Below are 14,276 nucleotides of genomic sequence, written 5' to 3' on the forward strand. Positions count from 1 at the left end.
AGGAATTTGTGCCAAAAAGTAAAAAAATATTGCAGAAATACCCTCTTTGGTATTCAAAATCACTCATTCATATAATAAAAGATAAAAAGAAGTCTCATAAAAGATGGAAACCTTATAAAAATCCAAGAGATTACGATGAATTTTCTTTACTGCGAGCTCGTGAAAAACAAGTTATTTGAAAATGTTACGATTCTCACATAAAGCACTTACAAAATAATGTCATAAAAAATCCAAAACATTTATGGACGCATATAACGAATTCAAGACAGAACAATTTGGGATATCCTAATCCAATTAGCCTAGGATGTCAAGTTTTTTCAACAGAACAGGATGCATGTGAAGGTTTCAGTAAGTTTTTTGAAAGTGTGTTTCAAAGTCCCGCGACAAGATCAATCGCTCTTACTAGAATCTGATGATATTTGCAATGGTATAAATGTAACTAAAGAAGAAGTTTACAAGATACTAAATAAATTAGACGTAAGTAAAGGCCCAGGGAGTGATGGATTGCCAAATATATTTTTACAAAAGTGTTCAAAAACTCTAACTGAACCTCTGGCCCATATTTTCAATTTATCTCTTAATACATCTGGAATATTCCCGACTATTTGGAAAGAGGCCCTTATTGTACCTATCCATAAAAACGGCCCCAGAAATAAAATTGAACAGTATCGTCCTATTTCAATACTGAATTCATTTGGAAAGCTATTTGAAAAATTAGTATTTAATAAAATCAGTCCAATTATTATAAGACAAATTCCCTCAGCACAACATGGATTTATACCAAAACGCTCGACATTAACAAACTTGGCTCTTTTTTCCGATTTCATTTTAAACAGTATGGATGATGGATACAAAGTAGATGTAATTTATACAGATTTCCAAAAAGCATTTGACCGCGTGGATCATATAATACTACTTCACAAATTGCATGCTCTAGGAATTCGGGGAAATCTCTATAGATGGATAAAATCGTACATTACCAAACGAAGGCAAACAGCAATACTCCATGTGAGGCCGGACCTGCGCTTTGTAGAGCGCTAGAATGTGGGCCGGCTTGAAGTATTGCCATGCTCTATTTATGACGCCCGGTTTCTTCGAAGCCAATTTGGCTTTGCCCTCCAGATGGCCATGGAATTGGCAATGGCTCGAGATTTCGAGACCCAGTATTCCGATACTAGGCGAGGCTTTAAGGGAAGTGTTCTCGAAGAGCGGTGATACGGCAAATGGGGTTTTTTTAGTGGTAAACGCGCAAACTTGAGTCTTCTGTGGGTTAAATTGGACAAGGTTCAACTTACCCCATTCCGCGACCTTCTCGAGAGAGGACTCGATAGAAGACACAAGTTTCTCCCGGCACTGGTCGACGTTTTCCCGAGAGAGACCTGCATGGCCCGTGTATACGGCATCACCAGTGCTGTCGTCTTCATAGCAATGTATGTTGGCGGTGTCCAACATATCATTGATATGCAGAAGAAACAGCGTGGGAGAAGGAGGAAGCTGGAGGTCTACTTGCATAAGCTCTCGGGAAGCCCAAATGATGGAAGTTTTGCGAGGAGCGCCTTGTGCCATACACGATCAAAGGCCTTCGCTATATCCAGGCTAACTGCCAGGCCTTCCCCCTTGCTTTCAATAGCCGCCGCCCATCTATGTGTTATGTATACCAGAATTATATATATTTTTACCAGTGGGAGGCTCCTTTGCACAGGATGCCGGCTAGATTATGGGTACCACAACGGCGCTTATTTCTGCCGTGAAGCAGTAATGTGTAAGCATTACTTGTTTCGGTCTGAAGGGCGCCGTAGCTAGTGAAATTACTGGGCAAATGAGACTTAACATCTTGTCTCAAGGTGACGAAGTTGTAGTGCCGCTCAGAATTTTTGGGGGTTTCAAGAATCCTGAGCGGCACTGCATTGTAATGGGCAGGGCGTATCAATCACCATCAGCTGAACGTCCTGCTCGTCTTGAAAAAAAAAAAAAAGATCGCCAGTCAACCGACCATGGCGAAAGCCGTACTGCCGGTTGTTGATCAACTGGTGACCCTCAAGGTATACCAAGAGCTGGCGGTTAATTATGCTCTCCATGATTTTGGACAGTAGGGAGGTAATAGCAATAGGCCTGTAGTTTGCCGGATCCGAACTGTCTCCTTTTTTTGGGATCGGATGGACAAGGGCTGACTTCCATGAATCAGGGACTACGCCTTTTGAATAAGAGTGCCGGAATAAGCGCGTTAGCACCGCCGTCAACTCAGGTGCACACGTTCTTAGCATGATTGGAGAAATGCCATCCAGCCCGCTCGACTTCCTGACGTCCAACGAAAACAGAGCTTGCCAAACAGTTTTCTGTCGGAACTGTACTTCAGGCATGGAGCTCTGACACCGCGGGATGGTCGGCGGTGTTTTTCCGTTGTCAGAGTTCGATTCAGGCAGGCAACGCGAGCACACGTGCCGCGTTATCTGTCCTTCGAATATTTTTATTACCTGCGTTATCGCACTATCTGCTCAGGCCACCTGGGCTAGCTATTGTTATCGCGCGCTATTGTTCGGGACTCTTTGAGTCTCGCACCTGTTACGTTCCTTCGCGGAACGTAGCTTAGTTATTATCTGTGTTAATTACCCGGTTTTACGATCGTGTTAGTTAGCACCTGTGCTGTGTTTTGCGATTCTGCACACTAATCGTGTGTGTTTGTGAGTTGCAGTTCGTGCCGTGTGTGTCTTCTCCGCGGGGGCCTGCACAGCATGCATCGGGGTTCCGGCCCAGCCAGTCAACATCCAGCAAAGCTAAGTCTTAGGCTTAATTATTATTATTAATTTCTTTATAATTTAATTTTGCATATTTTATTATTATTAATATTATTTATTAATGTGCAAGTGTACAACTTAACTATAGTTGTCCACTTAATTATTATATTCCCCCTCTGCCTGACTCGGGCAGCGGGGGTTGTTGCCCGCCCAACCTAGTTAATAAATATGACAACCATGGCTTCACCAATGGTTCCCGACGAGGGCTTCTTCAGCGCTCTCTTAGATAGGTTATTTTCGGAGAAGATCGCTCCGCTTATTAAAAAAACAAAAGATCAGACAGTGGATCCCGCTTTTAGAGTGAAATCCAAAAAATATAACTCGTCATCCGACGTTTCGGGTTCCGACGGGGAATCCGAAATGGAACTAGGTATGACTCCGACGCAAGCTCTGTAGCTTCGGTAAAACCAAGGAGAGTGATCACCCGATCAGCCCGTCCGCCTGTCCTTCAGGCGTACTTTGACGCGCAGGCGACCCTAAGGTCCCCGCGGTCAGTCCTGACCGCACGGAAGCCCCTCAGGATTCCAGTGCTTCACCGGCCCAGCCGGAAACCGTTCTACCGTCGAGAGCGGAGAGTGTCGCGTCGGATGCTGACGGCTTCATCACCGTCAGTCGCAAGAAGAAGCGCGGTCGCGAATCGCCTTCTCTTGATGGCACACCCGCCAAGAAAGCCGCGGCCACGACTGGCTCCGCTCCCGCGTCCGCGCCCGCGCCCGCTAAAGCCCGCGTACAGCCTCCGACCAAGCGCCCGCCTCCTATTTTTATAGGAGACCGAGGCCGCTGGTTGGTTATCAAAAATAGGATCCCGAAGACGCTCTCCTTCCAGGCGAGGGCGTACCAATCTCTCATCAAATTAGAGACCAAAGAGGTAGCGGACCACCGCGCCTTGACATCTCTTCTTAGAGAGCTGAGTGTGGGTTTCCACACTTACGCCCTGCCTGAGGAGAAGCGTCTGAGGGTCGTTATTAGGAACGTCCCCAGAGAGTTAGACGAGGCCGACATTCTGTCGGATATCAAAGAGCAGGGTTACCCTGCACACGAGGTGCACCGTATGCGCGGAACCACCAAGAAACAACCATTTAACATGGTTCTCGTCGTCCTCGACCTCACGCAAGAGGGAAAGGAAATTTTTTATATTAAATCGGTTTGCTCCCTTCAGGGCATCCGGGCCGAAGCTCCTCGCAACCGCGGGGGGCCTGGTCAGTGTCACAGATGCCAGTTATACGGGCACTCGGCACGCAACTGCGAACACACCCCGAGGTGTGTGAAGTGTCTCAGAAAACACGGCACGCCGGAGTGCCCTCGACCAGCGCAATGCGCGGAGCCCCCGGCCTGCGTCTTGTGCGGGGAGAAGGGGCACCCCGCGAGCTATCGCGGGTGTCCCAAGGCATCCAAACACAAGCGTCACCCAGGGCGCCGCCAGCCGCAAGGCAGAGCAGAGAAGGTGGAGTTCACTCCGACCTTCAAACCTGCGCCGCCTCCGAAGGTAAACGCCTGGGCGAGGTCTCCTCCGGCTGCCAACACTGCCACAGAGGCCACTCTCGCGGCCCCTGCGCCCCTCCGGCCACCGCTAGCGTCCCGCCCGGCGGCGTCGGTCCCGCGACCGAGGCCACCGGCGCCCGCGTCCGCGGCAACAGGTAACCAAGGCGGCAGCACCTTTGCCTTCATGTTCGAACTGTCAGAGCTGTTCGACATTGATGAAATCACAGCCCTGGCCAGCAGGCTCGATGCTGTCCGGGACGACCCGCCGTCGCTCCTGCAAGTTATGGCAGACAACGGCAAAATATTCCGTGCCCTCACCGATATAGGGCGAAAGTATAAAAACATTCGCGATGCCTAATTACGTAAGCGGACGGGTTAAACCACATACGCTCCGTATAGCGTATTTTAATGCCCAAGGCCTTAAGCCTCAACTAGACTTGGTGAAGGAGTTCGCTCACGAACATCAATTAGACCTACTCTTAGTGCAAGAGACATTTCTAAAACCACGTATACGCGATCCGCGTATCGCTAATTATAACTTAGTCAGGAATGATCGCACCACCCTTATGGGCAGCACCCTCATTTATTTTAAAAGGTCTCTACACTGTATACCTATAGATCCTCCGGTCCTCACTAACATCGAGGCCTCTGCCATCCGGGTCAGTATGGCGAATCACCAGCCGATCACTGTTATTTCAGCTTATCTTCCGCCGAACAGACAATTATTAGGCCACGGGGCCGCAGTCATAGTGGGCGGCGATCTTAACGCCAAACACTCCAGCTGGAACAGTGGAGCCACAAATAGAAACGGAATTTTATTAGATTCTCTCACAGACACGCTGAACTTTTCAGTAATAGCACCCGACGAACCAACTCGTTATCCGGATAACGTCGCGCACCGACCCGACATTCTAGACGTTGCGTTACTTAAAAACGTAACGCTCAATGTAAATTCAATCGAGGTTTTTCACGAATTAGAGTCAGACCACCGGCCCGTCGTCCTAAATCTTGGCCCACCGGTTAACTTTCAACCACCGACGAAAACAGTGATCGACTGGCAACGGCTGGAAAAGGATCTCGAGTCTATCAAGTCCGACGACCTTGACCGTATACCGGACGTCATCGACTCGGTCGACACGGCTCACAGTGCTATCTCTCATGTGACGTCACATATACAGAATAGGATCAAGGCCTGCTCCAGGCAGGTTCCGACGATGCAACCGCATCACCTAAACCTGCCTCCAGAGGTCAGGAACTTACTCACACAGAAGCACAGAGCCACTAGACTTTACGACATCCGTCGGTCGAGAATAGGCGCCACCTCCGCTACCTACAGCAGGTGGTACGGGAACTCCGCGGCGAACGTTGGGACCGCTTGCTCGGCAACCTTAAGCCATCACATGTGGCTTTCTGGAAGCTGCCTCGCGCGTTCAAACAGGAGCCGCCCACTGTCATGCCTCCTTTGGACAGACCGGGACTGCAGCCGGCGCTCGATGACGATGAGAAGGCTGAATGCCTCGCCGATAGTCTCGAGAGTCAGTGCTCTCCAAATGCAGCAGCCGACTCGACACACGTTGACGAACTTGATCGTGAAGTTGAACGTCGCTCCGCTCTGAGCCCTTCAGGCGATGTAATAAAACCCACCTCTTACGAAGAGGTGAAGCTAATCATTAAGGAGCTTCACTCCAAGAAGGCCCCTGGGCCCGACACTATAAACAATAGGGTTCTTAAAATCCTACCCTCAACTCTTATTACTTTATTGGTTACCATTTTTAATATTCTATTGTCTAATAGCGCGTTCCCCGAACAATGGAAGGATTCCATTGTTATCGGTATCCCAAAACCCAATAAACCTAAAGCTAATCCGAGTAGCTATAGGCCTATTAGCTTAATTAACTCGATCGGGAAACTTTACGAAAGATTAATTCTCGCGCGTCTTAATCATTACATCGCGGAGCTTAACCTGATACCCGACATACAGTTCGGATTCAGAACCGCTCACTCGTGTCCCTAGCAGGCTCACCGACTCACCGAGTACATTCTCATACGGCGTCAATTTCACGCTACCACGGCAGCCGTGTTTTTCGATGTCGCGAAGGCCTTCGACAAGGTATGGCACAACGGCTTAGTATTCAAACTGTATCAACTGGGAGTGCCAGACAGGCTCGTGCGTATCAATCGAGCCTACCTTACTGATCGCTCCTTCCGATATCGAGTAGAGGGCACCCTATCCTCACCCAGACCCATCAGGTCTGGCGTGCCACAGCGTTCGGTCCTCTCTCCCACTCTTTTCTCGCTCTTCACGAGAGACATTCCCAAGTTTCCGAGTGTCCAGCTTGCTCAGTACGCTGACGACACGGCACTCTGGCTCCAACCGCTCAACCTTGAGCAAAAACATTCAAGTGCTTCAAGCCGCCGTCGATGAACTAGGCAACTGGTTCAGAAAATGGCGGATTGAAGTGAACCCCACCAAGAGTGCAGCGGTACTCTTCGGTAACGCGAATAGCATCTGCGCTAAAAAACAACCGACCGACGTTATTAAACTGTATGAAACACCCATACCGTGGGTGAAGGATTACAAATACTTAGGAGTCACGTTCAACAGCAATATGAACTTCAAGAAACATATTGATACGGTATGCAATAGAGCCCGATTTGTCCTCAGTCGCCTTTATCCACTTGTGTGTGGGCGAAGCAAACTTCCGCTCAAACACAAAGTGACGCTGTACAAAACCATCGTACGGCCCATACTGTCATACGCAAGCGTCGTTTTCGCGCACACCCGACCGAGCTACTTACGTCGTTTGCAAGTAGTTCAAAATAAATTCACGCGCATGGCAACCGGAGCCTCGTGGTTCATCCGAAACGTTGACCTTCACCGCGACCTAGAGCTTCCGACGATAGCTCAACACTTTAAAGAGATCTCGCGACGCTTCTTTGACAAGGCGCCTAACCATCCCAACATCTTGGTTAGGAAGGCATGCGGGTACACCCCCCCTTCCCCATAGTCTCAACCCAATAAGACGTCCCAGACACGTAACGGTAGACCCGGATGATGACATCACCATCGCGAACGCGACACCCACACAAACACCGACACAGACACGCACACACCGCCTTCGCAGGCGTAGGCGCGGTCAACCACCGCAAACCACTGGCACTAGTCACTCTGACGATGGCCAGCGGCCCACACCCTAGATACACCACACATTGTTTTGATACCCGACGAGAAGTTAGTCCTCGTCCTGTAATCGCTTCACTACACTCACTCACACACGGACTGACTGACGGACTGACATACACCACTTACACAATCACAAACACACTCCACAAACAGACACAAACATACATGCACACTAACATTTACACTACTTACATACATACAAACAAACATACACACAATCATAAACACATACATACACACTTACATACATTACACAAAACATCACCACACTCGCCGGCGAGTGTGTTCTTTTCACCTTTCCATCTTTCATATTCATTTTCATTCTCTCTCCTTCCCACAAGCACACAGCCGGTCTGAGGTTCGAGTCTCCTTAGGAGACGCCCCGCGACTGTTGTTGCGTAGTCTTTGCGGCCTACACGGCCCACGTCCTACTTCGCTGTGAAAGCCAGAGCTGCTAACAGCACAGAGGATGTTTTAGTCGGTATGGGGTGTCCGCTTGCGCGGACACTCGAGTCCGACATATTACGCCCCGTTCCGGGGAGTAAATACGTAACAGTATTTCCTCCTCTCAAAAAAAAAAAAAAAAATTCCGTTGTCGTCAAGAGTGGAGTTGGAGGCAAAAAGAGTGCACAGGAGATCGGCTTTCTCTTTTGCCGTATGGGCCAGGGTGTCATTCCTCATGTGCAACGGCGGCATGGTTGAAGTTACCAAGAGCAGCTTTCGACAACGACCAGAACTTGCGTGTTCCGGTCGGGTAACTGGAAAGCTGCTCGCCAATTTTGACGACGTGCTTCGATTTCGCACGGGCGATTTGCCGCTTAAAAAATCTGGAGGCTCATCATTGATTTAAGAAAATAATAATATTTTTATTTGACAAAATGAGTTTAAAGGAAAATAATGAGTGTGATGAACTTACTTTTACACCACCTGAAAAATACAAAAGATGGCAAGAGCCGTGGAGTTTTAATTTTCGCACATTATTAGTACTTTACAAGCCATGGCAATGGCAGGCATTGAGTGACTTACATATGTGTGGCGCAGCCCATATGTATATGTTCGTACATTAATACCTCTTTTGCTGGCTGCTAGAGTAATGTACTAATAAAAATAACATTTGGTTTATTAAAATCGAAAAATAAAACTCAGGCTTCATTTTTAACATTGCCACATTCTGCTGTCTTTATCAATAATTATAATTATTGTATTACTTACTTTGATAACACAAATGTGTGGTTACTTCCACATGCAACAAATGCTATTGGAACACCAATCAATGAAGTTATCTGTTTTGGTGTTGTTTCTTTCTTTGAGACTGTTCCCAAACCACATTGACCATAGCTATTTGCGCCCCATGCATACAATTCACCATCTGTAAGTATATACTTATAAATCATAAATATGCTATCTATAAATTATAAATATACTGTCTCCGTGTCACAGCAACTTGTAAGAGTATGGACCTATTATGATAGCAGTTTTTGTTTGATAACTGATGTGATGGAAGATAGAAATGATTAATTAATTGTAAGTAGGAGTACATTTATTACAGCTTAAAACCGACCTAAGGTTTAAAAGATACCATTCTTGAGAATGTAGAGAAGCCCCTTAACATCACCATGTTACAAGAATTTTACTTTTAAGCAAGACTCAGCGCCGGATCATAAAGCTCGGTCGGACAAAGTCTTGGTTGAAAACGAATGTTTCAGACATCATAAGAGATGAAGACAAGACTATGACTTTGAAGTGAAATACAATACTCACTATTCGTCAATGCTATTGAATGGTAAGATCCACAAGCGATCTGTATTACGTTCCTTGTAGCCAGAAATTTGATAATTTTTGGTTTATCTTGAGCATATGCACCTAAATTGCTGCCTAACTGTCCCATACTATCAGAACCCCAACTAAATGGTTGACCCCATTCATCTATAGCCATTGAGTGCTGCAGTCCACAAGCTATGGCAGATAAACTGCATCCCTTGAATGTTTCCACCAGTGCTGTAAATAATAATAATTAAATAAGATGGCTGCTCTATTGAAGATCAGAAAGACTTTCACTGTAAGATATTTTTCATTATTTATTTTAGAGATGAAACGGATATCCGGTAACTATCCGGTATCCGGCCTATCCGGCGGTCTAAATACTATCCGGCCGAATACCGGATAACTACCTACTATTCGGCCGGATAGGCATCAGGCCGAATTAAAAAAATCTGTATAAAAATAAATTTTTAAGTAATTATTTGCTTTATTTAGTTAGTTTTAGTATCACTTAAGAAATATGATTAGTTTTAGTTGTAAATTTTTAATCACACCATAGTAAGTGACTGTAATAGAAAAATAATAATTAATTAGTACTCATACTGAACTAAAGGCAAATTATGGTGGATAAATACTATTTTCTCTACATTGAGAGGTAGCAAGCGGTTTCGCTTCTTTCATAAATAAGGCCGGAAAAAAGTCTTTCGCTGTACACACTGCTGCAAGGTGCTGAAAGATAGATTTTGGCAAACTTTGTTAAATTTGGGTATTGTTTGGCATTCGCTGCCCACCAAGAATAAGGGTCACGATTGCGATCAATTCGCATTGACTTGAGATAAAAATCCAGCTCACAGGTTATCGCGTTTCTTTCTTCACATTGAACCTGGTCAGTATTGTTTTCATTTGCTACCTCATCAAAACAATCCCAAAACGTGTCATGAGCTTTGCGAGATACAGCTGACTCTGTCTCCTCTCCTCTACTCTTTTTAGCCGGTGTTGAAGATGAACTGCTACTTGAGGACTCTTCACAAGACATTTTCAAATATTCCAATAAGATCTCCAAACGGCTAAGTTCCGCCGGATATCCGGCGGCCGGATATTCGGCTATTCGGCCACATGGTTGGCCGAATATCCGGTATCCGGCCAAACTGCTATCCGTTTCATCTCTAATTTATTTATCTTAGAAAAATCTCAAGTTCTTGATGAATTCATTTCTGTGATCATGCTGAATTGAGGCATAACAGGGTTATATTTGTTACATTATGAATTGAAAATCTTCATCATAGAATGGGGGTGAACATAGAATGGGGGTGAACGTAAAACTTTGAAAATTCATCTAAAGTTAACTAAAGAAGCAAAATGTCTATGTCAGTTACTAATCAATTCTTTTTAACCAGTGATGCTGCACACCTGAGTCTGTTATATATATCCTTCAGTACGGAGGACTAGTTGTTATTTGGAATCACAAGTGATGCCAAAAAACATAGCAGATTCCACTATTAATTCCTTTATGTTTAAACAAAACACTAACATTTATACATTTTTGCTATTTGTGTGTTAAATGTGATATGTTTCATTTTCCTGCTACTTTACTATATTATTTGCTAGCTGACCTGGCAAACATTGTTTTACCATATAAATTATACATGTAAACCTTCCTTGAGCTTCAACAAATCTATTACAAAACATTTCATTGAGATTGGTCAAATAGTTTAGGAGTTATAGGGAACATACAAACATACATTCTCTTTTATATATATGTAGATTAATACGACTTTACTCACGTTTTTGTCGGTGTCGGTACCAACTAGTTTCATAGGGAGAGTGTGGTGGGTTCGCGATACATCCCACCTTTTAATGCGGACTTGGGCTTGTAGTAGGCGGCTGGACAGATGTAATGAGGAGCACGGTATCACCGACACTGTATCACTATTGGTGTCCACAGATGTAAGAATGTACTCAAAATGTCCACTACGTGATCATTGGCACTATGGGTCTTATTGCGAGACATGTTTTGTAACACAGGTTTCCAAGTTGGAGAGGTGGGACGTTATCGCAAGCCCACTACACTTACCCTGATGATGGGCTTCCGAATAGTCCGAAACTAGTTGGTACAGACACCGACAAAAACGTGAGTAAAGCCATATTAATAAATACTTTACTATATTTTATAGAGACTAAGCTAGTACATGATGTCAGAGTATTGTTTACTTCATAATATTATGAAACTGGGTTCCTTTGCTCTTTGAATATATGACTGAAGTGTTGATGTTTAAGGTTTTAATGTCTGAATTTATATTCTTAATTTTTTTTTTAATTTATTTAAAAAAAAAATTAACAAAAAAACAACCGCCTTCAAAAACACTATTCCAAAACAATAGATATAATTTGCACTAAAAAGTATAAAAATAATTGCGTATTTTTATACAAACTATTTAATTTATGTTATTCTAGTTACGATTATTGTTATTTTTGGAATCAGTGTCCTTCCGCCGCAACCCGCTGTCGCCTCTCGCCTCCAAACGACTCAAGCACATCTCATCTATACCTATGTATGTAGTAACAAACCTATCTTGGATGACACCGACTCCAAAAATTACAATAATCGTAACTAGAATAACATTAATTAATTAGATTGTATAAAAATACGCAATTATTTTTATGCTTTTTAGTGCCTATTATATCTATTGTTTTGGAATAGTGTTTTTGAAGGCGGTTGTTTTTTTGTTAATTTTTTTTTATTTTATGATTTTTAGTGAATTTGAAGTATACTAACTAACAATTTGTCTAAATATGTATAAACATACAAAATTTTTCAATGCAGCAATGAACGTAAGTACTTTGCAATTTGATTACAGACAGTGTTCCGTTACTTTGTCATGGATTCCGTAATCAGAACCTAACCAAACTCAAAAACTAACATATGCTTTCCAATAAAGAATGAATCATCAAAATCGGTTGGCGCCATATTAAGTTATTCGTAAATTTATCATTACTTTGCTATTTTTTATATTTCTTAAATTTTGCTATACATATTGATGTATAGCAAAATTTAAGACTTTTATGGTTTTCTCATGGATTTCCACTGTCAGATCTGGACTAAATCACAATGGGATTTTTACGCGGTTAAAAAGATTAGACAATTAACTGACATAGATACGGCGCGACTTGTATACTTCAGTTACTTCCATAGTATTATGTCCTATGGTATATTGCTGTGGGGCGGCGCTGCTGATATTAATACAATATTTGTGCTGCAGATGAGGGCTATTCGCGCTATTTATAACCTAGGCCCTAAGGAATCATTGAGAGCAAAATTCAAAGAAATTAACATCTTGACTGTTGCTTCTCAATATATTCTTGATAATGTAATGTTTGTTCATAGGCACATAAGTGAATTTGCCAGAAACTGTCACAACCATAATGTTAACACCAGGAACAGACATAAGCTTATAATGCCTACTACTCGACTAAGTTGAGTTAACAAGTATTTTGTGGGGTGATGTATATGCTTTTACAACAGGATCCCAGAAAATGTTCAAAACAAAAGTATTACGTATAAGTATTCAAAAGAATTGTTAAAAAATGTTTGTGTGGTAAAGGTTACTATAACATAAATGACTTTCTTAATGATTCCACAGATTGGGAATGGAGGGACTGCCCTCAGGCTATTAAATAATAAGTTTAATTGTACAATGTTACACTGTTACTTTGTAAATGTTACTTTAATTGTAAAAAATATTTTTGATGAAAAAAAAAGCCCGCTGAGTTTGTTGCGCCCATTCTTCTCAGGCCTGAGGCCTTCATTTTGGAATGGGTGGTAGTTTTTTTTGACTTTCAATAAGTGATTTCACATCCTATTTTGTATAAAAATATTTGAATTTGACCACTTGGGAAGCACCAGCTTTCAAATAAAAAAAGAATAATCAAAATCGGTTCACCCAGGCGAAAGTTTTAAGGTAACAAACATAAAAAAAAATACCAACAAATTGTGAACCTCCGCCTTTTTTGAAGTCAGTTAATAAATTAGATTTCTGATCCTTTTTGGTTATGGAAGATAATCTGGTTGAATGTGTTAAATGATAATACATAAATCAATAAATAGCTGCATATCTACTAGACATTTAAAAATAAGTTTAACTAAATTAACATCCAAAACACAACAACCTGGAGTTTTTCCATCATCACTTGCTGCATGTCTTCCTAATTGACCCACATCATTATTACCACATGAGTACAAATGACCAACATTAGTAAGATATAATGTATGAAATTGTCCCGCTGCAACTGATTGGATGTGACTACTTTCTTTCCATTTTGAAAGTGTTGGTTTTATTACCTACAAAATTAATTTTATTAAAAATAAATTATAATAAGGAATTGTTACCTAAATATTATAAAATATAAATATCTCATAGATTAGCTATTTTATTCCTATGTAATAATTTAATGCTTGTATTTTCTTACCAAATCTAGATCAACAGAGCTCTCCAGACATAATTCGTGATGAGTTGCATTGCCCCAACATAACATTTTGTATAGTATTATTAATTGAAAGAAAACAATAATGATTTGAAGTTATTACTATGAATAACTCAATACCTAACCTACAAACAACCCTGATGTATTTGAAAGTGAAACAATAACAAAACTATAGCGTTTATTTTTAACCTTCTACTACATCTTTGGAATATAATATTTTATCAACGCGTTATGAATATTAAATAAATAAATTTTTAAAAATTATCGAGAACAATCTTTTTTTAGTAATGTTTGTAATAACAAATATTATGTAGAATGAATCTGTGAGAATGAAGATGAGTGATGACTGCAGTCTATGAGTCTAGAGTAGCGGTGGGCGATTATGAGATATACTAATGAAATCATTCGATTATAAAAATGTCTCGAAAAATATCGATTATAATAATGAGTAAGTTAATGATTTACGGCCGTTTCAATAACGTATCTCTAGTTACGGATACATTGTTGTCACCATTAAATGACAAGATCTAGTAGATAGTTATGTCCAATATAGTTATAGTCGAATGCTTTAT

At 42.4% G+C, this 14,276-nt stretch overlaps 1 protein-coding gene across 2 annotated transcripts in view; it reads right to left on the reverse strand.

The window, feature by feature from the left end:
• Nucleotides 1-14,013, reverse strand: part of LOC126967073 (probable E3 ubiquitin-protein ligase HERC4) — a 51,506-nt gene extending 37,493 nt beyond the window's left edge. Inside the window, exons 1-4 of one of the 2 annotated variants that reach the window (XM_050811448.1) lie at nt 13,690-14,013; nt 13,390-13,561; nt 9,223-9,459; nt 8,674-8,830 (exon numbers count right to left, since the gene is read on the reverse strand). In XM_050811448.1, coding sequence (XP_050667405.1) covers nt 8,674-8,830; nt 9,223-9,459; nt 13,390-13,561; nt 13,690-13,755 — 632 coding nt within the window. In that variant the 5' untranslated portion in view covers nt 13,756-14,013. Of the gene's footprint in view, nt 1-8,673; nt 8,831-9,222; nt 9,460-13,386; nt 13,562-13,689 lie in introns of both variants that reach the window. The other variant, XM_050811449.1, reaches the window with a different exon arrangement.
• Between the last annotated feature and the right edge of the window lie 263 nt (nt 14,014-14,276).

Source organism: Leptidea sinapis, chromosome 12 (assembly GCF_905404315.1).
Source record: "Leptidea sinapis chromosome 12, ilLepSina1.1, whole genome shotgun sequence".
In the NCBI taxonomy this organism is placed as follows: Eukaryota; Metazoa; Arthropoda; class Insecta; order Lepidoptera; family Pieridae; genus Leptidea; species Leptidea sinapis.